Here is a 14032-nt window from a genome sequence, read left to right on the forward strand (position 1 = left end):
GGGAAGTTTTCAGCTGTTACCTCACTGCACTGGTTCTTCTTCTCTCCCTAGTGACTGCGGAAATTTGAATACTTGTTTATGTTGTGTTCCGCTGGTCTCAGGAGGCCATCTTCTCTTTTGTTCCTTTTGTCTGACTGGTATATTTAAAAAGACTCATCTTTGAGTTCAGGTATTCTTTCTTTTGCTCAGTCTAGTCTCTGTTGTTGAGATGTGTTTGAGATTCACTTTTTTGACTGAATCACTTCATGCTTTCTAAGATTTCACTTTAGTTCTTTTTCAAGGTCTCTGTCTCTGTTGAAGTTTTCATTCATTGATATCATGCATCACTTGCATAACATTCAGCTAACTGTCCATATTCTCTTGTGTCTCTCTGAAGATCCTTATAGCCTGTCTTTTGAATTCTTTATCTGGCATTTTACTCACCACCTTTTCTTTGTGTTCTTGTACTGTAGTGTGGTTATATTCTTTTTGGGTAGCATATTGTTTTACTTTTCACTCTTCTGTCCCTATGTTGATTGTTGTACATCTGATAGATCAGTTTTTTTGTATCATTTTTAAGGGATGGTTTTCCAGGATTGAAGGATTTTTCCTGAATGTCTGTCTTTAGGTGTTGACTATGTAGCATGTTTTTGTCTCCATTTCAAGTTAAATACCATAGCGGCCTCTCCGTATAGCTTATTTTGCTGTAGTTCAGTACAGCAGCATCAAGGGTGTGGGGTCCACTGGAGTTGCTTGGCCCCATGGTATGGAATCTCTCAGCCACCACTAGAGTGAGGGAACAGAGTTGCAGAAATGACATTCTTTCTGGAAGCACACGTGGCTGGCTCTGTGAGTGGGCCCAGTGACGGCTCACCACCCATCACCCAAATGTGATACAAGAAGTGCTAGAGACCATTGCCTGATGGGCCAGAGCCCCAGGAGTCACAGTGAAGCCCATTAGATGGGGCAAGCAGACCCCTAGTCACTGCCAGAGGGTGGGGCTGGAGCTGCTATATTGTATTTGGGGCTGAGATTTGCAGGCCACAGGACCTCCAGAGGGGCAGAAGTGACAGGAGTAGTGCTGGTGCTGGGCACTGATGATTTTTCTACTCTTTTATTTATTTATTTATTTACAGGCAGAGTGGACAGTGAGAGAGAGAGAGAGAGAAAGGTCTTCCTTTTGCAGTTGGTTCACCCTCCAATGGCCGCCGCGGCCAGCACGCTGTGGCCGGTGCATCGCGCTGATCCAAAGCCAGGAGTCAGGTGCTTCTCCTGGTCTCCCATACGGGTGCAGGGCCCAAGCACTTGGGCCATCCTCCACTGCACTTCCCGGGCCATAGCAGAGAGCTGGCCTGGAAGAGGGGCAACCAGGACAGAATCTGGTGCCCTGACCGGGACTAGAACCCAGTGTGCCAGCACCGCAGGTGGAGGATAAGCCTATTGAGCCGTGGCGCCGGCCAATTTTTCTACTCTTAAAGAGAACCTGTTTGTGTTTCTTGTGGTAAAATTTCCAAAACTATTTCCAAAACTCCACCTTGACCCCAATTTAAGAAGCAGACTCACAGAGAATGATTAATAACTGTTCGCTTCCACTAAACTGTGATCCACTGGGTGATTCCAACCATGCCAGAAATGGAAGCTAGGAACTAAATCCAGGTCTCCCACTTGCATGGCAGTGATAGATTTCTGTGAGTCGTCATCTGCTGACTCCCAGGGTCTTCGCTGGCAGAAAGCTGGATTCAAACTGAGGCACTGCATTATGGGTGTCTCAATGGGTGTTCCAACTACAAGGCAAAATGCCCACACACAAAAATGTTTTTAACTGTCAAGGCAGGTCACCTCCAGCCTCCAGCAGTTGGACAGTTACCATGGAAGTGTCCTTACCATTTGCTGCATTCAGCAGCTTCTCTCTTCCTGGTAAGCTGGTATTTCTTGTAGTGGCCTATATTTCTCATGTTCAGGGATGCTGTTTTCCTTATGACCTCAATTCTTGGGCTAATCGAAGAAGAGAATTGGTGTTAAGTATGTTGTACTATTTTCTTGTCTTTACAAGTGACTATTCCATTATTTACATTTTGGAGCAGAAATTTAAAATTTCCTTTGAAATTACTTAAAAGAAAAATCACCAATTACAGATGTATAACACCTTGGTGTTAGTAGATTCATGTAATTGTGCAACCATCACTAGCATTCTGTTGTGAAAATTTTTAATGCCTTCCAAAGACCAGGGAATCCTCTTTGTAGTCATTCATTTCCCATTCATTGATCACCATGGCTGCAATTGAAAAGATCAAAAATCTAGAAAACAGGTATCATCAAATTTGAATCATTAAATTTGAATTTTATTAGATTATGCCTTCATCCAATCGATCTTTTTCCTACTTTTGAGATAAACAGAGGAGATATCTCATTATATCTATTGGGAATAATTTAAGGAAACAAGCCATCTAATAGAGCAGAACTGAAAAACCTAAAGGAGAATGGTGGAGTAAAGTCATAGTGAATGTGTTTTCTTAAGTAGTATTTAGTGTGTTCCTTAGTCTCAGCCTGTCAGAGAGTGGTTGAAAATCAGCTGAGTATTAATAATAGGACTTTCTGAGCTCTGATAAAAGAGTAGTCCCATCTCATATATTTGAACAGTGGAAGTAGCTATGTTTGATCTAAATAAAGTAAGATGAAATACAGATAGTGGTTTCTGGGTGATGAGTTACATTCTTGGGACAGGGAGCCTTGAGGGCAAGGCTTGTGTGTGAATTCTGCTGCCAATCAGTTGCCACAGGAATTTGCAAAATTCTCACGGCAATCATTTTCCTCAGTTTGTCAAGAAATAGGATAAGATCTTTGTACCTCTCTGGGGTCCCTTCTTCCGAGATTTCTCTGAGTTCCTGGGGACCAGGGATGTGCGTAAAACACGCCTGGGGAACTGAAGATGAGACCTGATGTTTGTCTTTACTCTGTGTCTCCTGCAGCAGCCTGGGCTTAGTCTACATTCTGAGCTCAAGAGCTGAGGGAGTGCATCAGAGAAAGCATGTTTGGGGGACAGGAGTTAGCCCAAGCAACACCAGGTGACATTAGAGCATGTGGCACCCAAAGAGGGTGTGGATAGGGATAAGCCGAGCCAGAAACTTCAGGGGACTCTCACATATGCCTGGTCCACTATCCAACTCCTCCAGGGGCATCCTGAGTTGAGCAGTAAGGACTGGGAGAGGAACTTATTCCACAGTGACGTGTGTACCTGTCCAGGGAGCTGCTCTGATGGACCCAGATTAGGTTTACAGGGAGTGGATGCACTGCCTCCTGGAGGATGAGGCTGTGAGCCTGAGGCTCTGACCAGACACAGGAGCCTCAGTTCTGGGGCTGTCCTTGCAGGTGATGCCCTCTAAGGAGAGTTGACTTAGAGAGAGCAGGTGGAACTTGAGGAAGGGATGGGTATGTCTGTTCTTACGTTAAATAGTTCTTCCCTAAAGTCAGGTATATCAGGGTAATGGGACCCTTCCTCTGAAGTGTTGGTACTAAGGATATTCTTCCGGGCTTTGAGTTGAGAAAGACTTTACACACAGTACTTTTTAGCTGTGACAAGTATTTGGGATTCAGCTATCAATGTGTCGCTGCAGAAACTCAAGACCGTGAATGGTAGATCACAGGTTGTTTTGCTAACAATGTGATGTTTCTGATACACTGGAGCCTGGCAGGGTAAGACAAGCATGTTGGTGGTTATGATAGTAAGATGAGGAGAGGAAACCTCTGTGCCATTCTATTTTTTTATTTGACAGAGTTAGACAGTGAGAGGAGGGAGAGAGAGAGAGAGAAAGGTCTTCCTTTCGTTGGTTCACCTCACAAATGGCTGCCACGGCCCGAGCTATTCTGGTCCAAAGCCAGGAGCCACGTGTTTCCTGCTGGTCTCCCATGTGGGTGCAGGGGCCCAAGCACTTGAGCCATCCTCCACTGTTTTCCCAGGCCACAGCAGAGAGCTGGACTGGAAGAGGAGCAACCGGGACTAGAACGTCACACCCATATGGGATGCCGGCACCGCAGACAGAGGATTAACCAAGTCAGCCAAGGCGCCAGCCCCTGTGACATTCTATTTCACTGTCCTTCCTTGGATGGTGCAGGGTCCTCCTTAATGAAGTGGGTTTTCTGCCTCTGTGCTGAGAGCACTGTACACTTGACAGGGCCTTAGGGCAGGAGTCAGTCTCTCAGGGTATTGCCATCACTTTGACTCTATGTTGACACACAGAAATTTATGCTGCCAAGATTGCCCAGGAAACTAATGTTAATTGTAACTATTATGTCCTGGCCAGCCAGGGAAATATGAAGATAATATAAAAAAATCAAAGGACATCTTTTTCATACTGATGAAATAGGATTTGTTCTCTCCTTTATAAGTTAAGTAGAATCCAGCCCTCAAGATTCTCTCTCAATATAAAAAAATAAGTGTATATCAGCCATCTTATGAAAATTTTATAATTCAGTATTTTATCATCAAATTATAATTTATGTAAGTAGAAGTAAAGTAACTCCAAAGTTGATAGTGAGGTCCATGTAGCAGAATCTGGGGTTGAAGGTCATTCCATCATGGTTTTTATGCTTAGAAAGAAAAGAAATGACCTCTGTGTTGTTTATCTGCTTTTCCAATCCAGTTCTGTAACCTGTCCCTCACTGCCTATTGAAAAAACCTGAATTCTAAATGAATCAGGCCCATCTCAGGTATTTCCTGAGCAAACTGAGGGTCACACATGGTGCCAGTTAATGGGGCTATGGGGAGATAGGGGTATCACAGAGCAGTCCTGTCAAAAATATCTTAGTGTCCCTTTCTCTAGTTTAGCCTGGGTTATCTGTGGGTGAGAATACCAGTAGTAAAAATGCATAGGCTCTTGTCGCATAACAGGAAGATGGTAATGAATGCTGTTGTCTGTCATGGATGCCGCTCATCCTCCCAAAAATTGAGGACCAGAAAGGTCTAAAGATTCTCCTGCACAGTACTTGAGTGTCCCCTGTAGTATGGGGATAGACAAGTAAACAGTTGTACTGCCTGGGTAGCGCATGACTTAAAAAGAAATCACTGGGGGTCTGCTCAGAAAGTGAAATTTTACATAATACTGCACATAGATGGAATGAAGTTTAATTCAGTGCAAGATACCTCAGCATTCAGCAACGGAGGCCCCTCCTGTTGTGATGGTTGTCCATGCCAAATAGGAAAAAGAACTACTTGATTTCATTGGTCTTACAGAACTAGGAGGACCTGAATGCATTTCACCAAGTTGAAAAAACAGCTCTGCCTCCAGGGGCCTTCCAATAGAATTGGTTTCATTGGGAGTGCCATACAAGGTGGTAGAATAGAGGTAATAATATCCTTGAGATGAACTGACTGAGAGCAGCACTACATAATTTTGAATCAACAAGGAGAGAAAATTTTTGCCTTGGTAGACATTGCACATTGAGCCCACAATCTGCAATCATCCTTTCACAGAATATATTCATTGTTACAGCTGCCTGTTACAACTGGCTAGCAGTGATGCCAAGGCAAGTATTCATTACAAAGCCAACTTAGTTTAGTAAGAATCTCAGTGGGTGACCCCACGATCATACACTACTTCTGTTTTTTATAAATAAATAGTGATTTTTGAGCAATTTTACCCATTGCTACATTTATTCCACCAATAACTGCTATCCTTTATCTTTGAGTGGTTAGACATACCCTATGGACAAATGGGTAGTTTGTAAGTCTTCAGAATGGTTCTGAAGGCATATATTGATAGGAGTCAATTGTATTACAATGGTAGTAATTTGGTGTAGAGAGCTCCAGCTCTAGCATTGCTCATGATTCTAGACACACAGGTGGAAATACACCTCACCAGGAGTTAGTATTGTCTTCTCAAAATCACCTGGTGATTCTAAACACTCAGCTTTGAACTGATTGATGTTGTATCTTTCCCTTTGAAATAAGCACGCAGCTTCTGCTGAGCCAGCTTCAGGCTATTGAATAACAGGAAAAAAAACTGCCAAGTGTTGCCAGTTAAAATTTGCCTTTGGGTTTAGAAAGACTTACCTCCACAATCGGTGTGTGGCAGCCCTAAGCTGTGTAATGATGGGAAAATTACTTATCCTCTCTGAGCTTGTGTTTTTTTTTTAACCTTATAACAAGAAGTGGCATATCTTAAAATTGTGATCAATGATTTATTAACAGTAAAGAAAAATAAAGACTCTTACAGGAGGCATCTAGCAGAGTCCCTATCACTCAAGAAATGGTACTATTTTTCAGTTACTATCTTGTCTGCTTTTGGTGGTTTGAAGGAAACAGGGCCAGTTATAATTTGCAGAATTGTTTCTGTTTATTCTTTGTCCAAAGTGCATGTCAAGGACCAAATTATTTGAGTCATTACCACTGCTTCCTAGGTTCTGTGTTGGCAGGAAACTGGAATCTAGGGCAAAGATGGAAGTTGAGACCAAGTACTCAGGTATGGGACATGGGCAACCCAACCAACAATTTAACCTCTAGGCCAGATGTCTACCTCTGATTCCTAAATCTGTAGTTACCCTGTATCTTTTATTTTGGTTCCTTTTTCTTCTCCTCCTCCTCCTCCTCTACCTTCTTTCTGTGGAGATAGGCACACTACTTCTGCATTTGCAAAATTACTTTCTTTTCTTATATCTAATGTAACATTATTTCAAAATGTGATGACTTAATAATATATTATTTTCTTACAGATTTATCTTTATTTATTTGGATGAGAGAGGTAGAGACAGAGAGAGAGAGGCCTTCCATCCGTTGGTTCACTCCCCAAATGGCTACAACAGCCAGAGCTGGGCTGATGCAAAATCAGGAGCTAGGAGCCTCTTCTGGGTCTCCCATGTGGGTGCAAGGGGCTCAAAGACTTGGGCCATCTTCTGCTTTCCCAGACCATAGCAGAGAGCTGGATTGGAAGTGGAGCTAGAACTGGCGCCCATATGGGATGCTGGCACTTCAGGGTAGGGCCTTAACCTGCTGTGCCACAGCACCGTCCTGAATAATATTCTTTTAAAAGGGTTATTTATTTGAAAGGCAAAGCTACAGAGAGAGGGAAAGATAGACATTTTCTTTATTTTTTTAAGAAATGTTTGCATCCCTCATCAGGGCCACTTTTCTTTCTTCTTGATTTATTTGACAGTTACAGAGAATCAGAGAGGGAGAGGGGAGGGGTGGAGAAAGGTCTTTTGGCTGCTGGTTCACTCCTCAAATGGCCTCAATGGTCAGAACTGGGCATATCTGAAGCCAGGAGCCAAGATGTTCTTCTGGTTCTTACACACGGGTGCAGGGGTAGAAGTACCTGGGCCATTTTTCTACTGCTTTCCCAGGCCACAGCAGAAAGCCGGATTGGAAGTGGGGTAGCCAGGGTACAAACTGGCACCATGGGCACTTGCACTGCAGGTGGTGGCTTTACCCACTACCCCACAGCACTGGACCCCAGAGAGACATTTTATACCCTCTGGTTTATACCCCAAATGGTCACAAGAGCTCGAGCTGGGCCACTCTGAAACCAGGAGCCTGTAACTGCATCCTGATCTTTACCATAGGTAGCAAGGTCCCAAGGACTTGGCTCATCTGCTGCTCTCCCAGGCACATTAGCAGGGAGCAGCTGGGACTTGAACTGATACTTGTATGGGATGCCAGCCCTGCAGGTGGTCGCTTTACCTGAAATGCCATAATGTTGTCTCCAGGAATAGTTTGTTTTGCACTCTCATGTCTCAGTGGATTTAGTGAGCTTTCTGGACTCCGTTGATCAGTTCCTGTCTGTGATCCTTCAGGGGGTTATGATTATGTCAGTTGAGACTACTGGTGTTTGGGCTCACTCAGAAGACTGGTAGTTGACACTGTCTGTTAATGGGACACTAAGATTATAATGTGTTCTGCTTTCTTGTATTTGTTTTATTTTTCTTTTTGCAGATCTTGGAATCACTTATTTTTTAATTTTATTTAAGTTATACAAGTTTCATGTATTTCATATATACAGATTTAGGAACACAGTGATACTTGCTACCCTATCCTCCCTCCCACCCATGCTCTAACCCTTCTTCCTATTCCATTCCCACTCTTAATTTTTTAGCTTTTATTTAATTAATACAAATTTCATAGGTACAGCTTTAGGAATATAGTGGTTCTTCCCCCCCAGAGCCACCCTCCCACCCCAACTCCCGTCCCACCTCATACTCCTCCCATCCCATTCTTCATTAGGATTCATTTTTAATTATTTTTATATAAAATACCAAGTCTATACTAAGTAAAGATTTCAACAGTTTGCACCCATACAGACACAAAGCACCCACACAGACACAAAACGTATAAAGTACTGTTTGAAGACAATTTGCAGCAGTGGGGTGGCTGGATCATAGGGTAGGTCTATAGAGGTATCTCCATACTGTCTTCCACAGTGGCCGCCCCTGTTTACATTCCCACCAACAGTGGACCAGAGTACCTTTTTCATCGCATGCTCGCCAGCCTCTGTTATTTGTTGATTTCTGTGTGAGTGCCATTCTATGTGGAGTGACATGAAACCTCATTGTGGTTTTGATTTTCATTTCCCTAATGATTAGTGATCCTAAGTATTTTTTCAAGTGTTTGTTGGCCATTTTATTATTATTATTTAAAAGGCAGAGTGACAGAGAAAGAGGGGGAGACAAAGAGACGTAGTGGGGAAAGAGATCTTTCTCTGGTTCACTAACAGAATGGCTGTAATCCCTGATGGAGTCAGGAGCCTGGAACTCCATCCAAGTTTATAATGTGAGTGGTAGCACTTAAGTATTTGGACCATGTTCAGCTCATTTTCCAGGTGCACCTTACTGGTCAAGAATATATTATGGGGCCAACTAGAGTTCAGAAGATATTGGGGGCAGGCGCTGTGATGTACAGGTATAGCTGCCACCTGGAGTACCAGCATCCCATATGGGCACAGGTTTGAGTCCTGGCTGCTCCACTTCTGATCCAGCCCTCTGCTATGGCCTGGGAAGGCAGCAGAAGATGGCCAAAGTGCTTGAGCCTCTGCCCCAGCGTGGGAGACCTGGAGGAATCTCCTGGTTCTTGGCTTCAGATCAGCGCAGCTCCTGCCATTGCAGCCATCTGGGGAGTGAACCAGTGGATAGGGGACCCCCCCCCCTTCACTCTTTGTCTGCCTTTCAAAAAAATAAAGACTTTTACAAATGATATTACAGAATGCTGGGTGAATGTGCAGAGGGTGTAACATCTTTTATATTGGAAAACGTTGTTTTCCAGTTTTGGAATTGTTGCCAAGAAGAAGTAGAATATGCCAAATACATGATTTCCTGGTGTGTATTACCCCTAGGGTAGACATATGCTGTCAATGTAGCCAAACACAGACAGCTGCCCTCTGTCGCTCCCCCTCTTCGTGGAGGAACGACACAAAACCCTGCCTAGGCTTCATATCCGAGTCACGGCACCATTATGTCGCTCCTCGTCTTCGTGGAGGAACGACACAGGACCCTGCGCTGTTCTTTCGTCTGCTCGGCCCTCCCCGGGTTTGCTGCTGGTTCTTCCCGGGTTGGCTACTGTCCCTTCCACCTCCGTGGAAGGGCAGTTCCCCCTGGCCACATTCCCCACTTCCGCAGGGGAGCGGCACTCCGCTGGCCGGCTCTCTCGGGGGCTGCACAGATGTTCCCCTTAGATGTTCCCCGGTGTATGCCGTCTCTCTCCTCCTTTATAGTCCTCCTCTGCCAATCCCAACTCGGCTGCCCACACGCCGAGTACGCTGCTCTCCTCCAATCAGGAGCAAGTCCTACAGTTTATTGGCTGAACTGGAGGCAGCTGTGTGGAAGCTGTTTACTTCTCTCCCAGCGCCATATTGTGGGAGAGCAGATGCATAGAATAAGTCTTAATTCCAGTAACAGTCTAGTCCGGGTTGCTCCCCACAGATCCCCCTTTCTTTTTATTTTTTGGCGTTGATACGCGCCTGTCTTCGGTGTCCCGCAGCACACACTCTGCTCTACTTGCTAGAGTTGCCACAGGTTCTTACAAGTCCTATCAATCAGGCAAACCGAATCCGGGTCCTCTCTTCGCCATGTTGTGAGGAGGTTTTTAGGCGCTGATGCGTGCCTGTCTTCGGTGACCTGCGGCTCATACTCTGGTCGAGCCGCCTGCTGGTGCTTACCGCCTTAATCAGGCAGACCGAATCCAAGCTTTCTCATTGCCATATTTTGGGGGAGACTTATTAGTGTTGGTTCGTGCCTATCTTCAGTGACCTGCAGCTCATACTCAGCCGCCTGCTGGTGCTTACCGCCTTACTAATCAGGCAGACCGAATCCAAGCTCTCTCATTGCTGTGTTGTGGGGAGGCCTTATTGATGTTAATTCGTGCCTGTCTTCGGTGACCTGCGGCGCATAAGCTGCTAGCCGCCCGCAGGTGCTCATCGCCTCACTAATCAGGCAGACCGAATCCAAGCCTTCTCATTGCAGTATTGTGGGGAGGCCTTATTTTTCTGTTTCTCTATCTCCGGGCATTCCTATTTCTCCTATTTTACTTCTATCTACCAGCATTCCTATTTCTCTCATTTTACTTCTAAACTTCTGTTTCTCTTATCCCCGCGGCTCCCCGGCGCCCGCCCCGAGGCTGCTTCTCGGCGGCTTCCCGGCTGAGCCGCTTCAGCCCGCGACTCTCTCATCTGCGCGGCTTCGCGGCTCTGCGTGGCTCGGCTTCGCGTGCACACTCCGCAGTCTCTCACTAGCCCCGCGTTCCCTATCTACTTGAGCCGCGCACTCTCTCTGCGCGCGGCAGTCTCCACGAGTCACACAGCGTAGCTCACGTCTCCGCCACTAGCATTCAATCCAAGTTCCCCGGGCTAGCCTGGCGAATTCAACCCAGCTCACGTCTCCGCCCCACGATTTGGCTTCCCGTCCTTTGCTCCCCGGGCTAATCAGACGGATCCCAATCTGGCTTACGTTTCCGCTTCTGGTTTCAACTTTTCGCCCCCCATTCCCGGACTAACTGGAGAATCCCAAAGTGGCTTTCGTCTCTGCCTCAGCCTGCCCCCCGCGGCTTCAATTTCCCTAACATTTTTCTCTACCCGGTATGTTTCCCCAGGCTTTCCTCCAACAATACTCCTCCCTCATTTCTCCTGGCCTCTCCCCACAGTCCGTATCCGAGTCTGTTTGTTCTAGCTTTCACTTTTGCTTTCGACCTTAGAGATTTCTCCCAGCTTCCCCCTGTAGTCCGTATCTGAGTCTATGCCTAGGCTTTCAATAGCTTCTTCCGGCACCTTTTTCGTCCGGCTTTTCCCTAGGCTGTTTGCTAGTCTCTCTCTCCGATATTTTCCACTTCTTCCCGTTTCTTCCCTCCTAGGTTTCCTATCCGAGTCACGGCACCATTATGTCGCTCCCCCTCTTCATGGAGGAACGACACAAAACCCTGCCTAGGCTTCATATCCGAGTCACGGCACCATTATGTCGCTCCTCGTCTTCGTGGAGGAACGACACAGGACCCTGCGCTGTTCTTTCGTCTGCTCGGCCCTCCCCGGGTTTGCTGCTGGTTCTTCCCGGGTTGGCTACTGTCCCTTCCACCTCCGTGGAATGGCAGTTCCCCCTGGCCACATTCCCCACTTCCGCAGGGGAGCGGCACTCCGCCGGCCGGCTCTCTCGGGGGCTGCACAGATGTTCCCCTTAGATGTTCCCCGGTGTATGCCGTCTCTCTCCTCCTTTATAGTCCTCCTCTGCCAATCCCAACTTGGCTGCCCACACGCCGAGTACGCTGCTCTCCTCCAATCAGGAGCAAGTCCTACAGTTTATTGGCTGAACTGGAGGCAGCTGTGCAGAAGCTGTTTTCTTCTCTCCCAGCGCCATATTGTGGGAGAGCAGATGCATAGAATAAGTCTTAATTCCAGTAACAGTCTAGTCTGGGTTGCTCCCCACACCCTCAGCTGGAAAGAAGCTGCTAAGTTGTCATTTCTGGCAGTGACTTCAGCAGTTGTAAGGTCACTGAGCTTTCACAGGCAGCAGTGCCTGCACTGGTACGATAGTGACACCAAAAGCCTGCATCAGTGACAGTGGGAGCCTTCGGTAAGCAAATCGGAAAGATCAAGATCTGTGGACAAGTTGTAGTTTAGAATCTCTGCCACACAGAGGACTCTATTTGTGTCTTGCTCCTGGTTGTGGTTCACTATCTTCTTCAGGGGTTCTTTTGTATGCTGCCTATGATCCTTCAATGGACTTTTCAAAAATTTCTTGAATCAAGGTTTAATTCTTTTATTTTTTATTTAATTCTTTTATTTTTTAATTAATTTTATGTCTTAGAATTCTAATTCACACAAAATAAATTATTTTAATGTTGTTTTTATGAGGCAATAAATCTTGGTCTAATGCTAAACTATATACCGTGATCATATCAGGAAATCTGTAGTCAGAAACAAATAATTGCATCATTCTAACATTTTGGATATTGGTATTATTATATTATTCTCAAACATATGATATTTCAGCTTTACTGCTGCTTTTTGTTGAGGCTTTTGAAAATAAATACCACATTCCATAAATGTTTATTGTAGTATATGCATGGCTTAGCCCTTAGAGTGCTTATATTCCACTACAGAAATAAATTTGAAAAACAAAGATAAGATATGCAATATATGTATATAACTTAATTTCAACCTTTTCTCATTTTGCCTTCAAAATCTTTTTTGGTTAAAATATTTTGAAAGAAGTCAGAAAATATTCTAGGGAGTGCAACTGCTGAGTAAGGCTTTCAAAAGGCTGAGTCATCTCACCTGAGCTGCCAGGAGTCAGAAAGCAGAATATTCATGATAGTCGTGATTCCAGGAGCAAGAAGTGAAGGCAACTCCTCATAAACAGCATTACCAAAAGCAGTGGGTTAAAATAAGTGAAGTAAAGGAATTGCTCCAGAAAAAACTAACCCATCAAATTTTCTCAGACTATCAAAGGTGTTAAAATAAGTATCACATAGCAGAGTACTGGTAGCAATGCCACATTGCAATGTTAACTCTTGTACAGATATTTAAAGGAAGATTACCAAAAACATGAAAAAAAAAATCTGAAAGCACAGCTAAATGAAAAACCAGAAGGGGAAAAGCTGTTATCATATGAGCCCTAAAACAGACATCAGACCGGCAGTGAATCTTCATCGTGTTTGATATAATTGTAGAGCAGTGAATTTTTCTCTCCTTACACTCTACTCTCTACATTGCTCATGTCTCAGTTAATTGGCTCGATTCTCTGTACAGAATACTTTATATCAGAGGAATGTGTGTGTGTGTGCGTGTACAAGTGCATTCTGAAGAGGAAAGGAGACCATAAATAGTTGAGAACAAAGTACTATCTAAATCAAAATGCAAATGTCACTCCTGTCTCTCCCTTTGTATTTTCAGCAGCAGAGTTGTTTGCCAAAGAGTGACTATCAAGGCCTTGACTAATGTTCTAAGGAGGGCACAATGTTCTACTCCCAAAACAATGTAACCCAGTGGTTTTCAGCAAGGAAACTGCTAAATTTCCCAAAGGAATTCCTTACTGTTAGTAAGACTTCTGACAATTAACTAGTGAGAATAAATGCCACGAAATCTAACATTAGTATTCTGAACTGAATTTGCTTATGCCAGACCTCTAAACAATAAACTGTGTTCTGCTGTGTTGCTATGCCCGTTCATGAGGCAAGCCATTTTAAAGTAAAGCATCTTGGAGATTCCAAAAGAGCAGAATGGGGAAGGGGTGTACTGCTTTAGGCTAGGGGAAATCAGCAAAAAAAAAAAGTGGATGAAGTATATTCTTAGGGGAGACTTGGAGAGCAAACTACAGGAAGTGCTGAGGAAGGAAGAAGGACACCGTGGATCATGGCGGAAGGCCCACGTGGACGCAAAGCAGCAAGCACAGACACAGCACATGACCCCAGGAGCTGCATCAGCTTTGGAGAGTGAGTGAGATCAGAGTGCAGAAACCTGTGACACTGGTGATCTAGCTGGAGGGAGAGCCTGGTCGACTGCGCTGTCTGTGAATGCGGCCTAGAGTCCTGAGTGCGACAGGGCACCCACTTACCCAGTGGGACAAAGGGGCACATTTCCCTCTC

The 14032-nt window shown here is 45.0% G+C and overlaps 1 protein-coding gene across 7 annotated transcripts in view; it reads left to right on the top strand.

The window, feature by feature from the left end:
* The window catches only part of LOC149120375 (uncharacterized), a 114930-nt gene that overhangs the window by 80663 nt on the left and 20235 nt on the right, over positions 1-14032 (top strand). For 4 of the 7 annotated variants that reach the window (XM_089322000.1, XM_089322002.1, XM_089321999.1 and 1 more), the window contains one exon: positions 13341-13879. The exons of the other annotated variants lie outside the window; for them this stretch is intronic. In XM_089322000.1, coding sequence (XP_089178126.1) covers positions 13800-13879 — 80 coding nt within the window. In that variant the 5' untranslated portion in view covers positions 13341-13799. The remainder of the gene's footprint in view (positions 1-13340; positions 13880-14032) is intronic. 7 annotated transcript variants of the gene reach the window in all.

Source organism: Oryctolagus cuniculus, chromosome 19 (genome assembly GCF_051225735.1).
Source record: "Oryctolagus cuniculus isolate XC-2025 breed Fujian yellow rabbit chromosome 19, ASM5122573v1, whole genome shotgun sequence".
Taxonomy (NCBI): Eukaryota; Metazoa; Chordata; class Mammalia; order Lagomorpha; family Leporidae; genus Oryctolagus; species Oryctolagus cuniculus.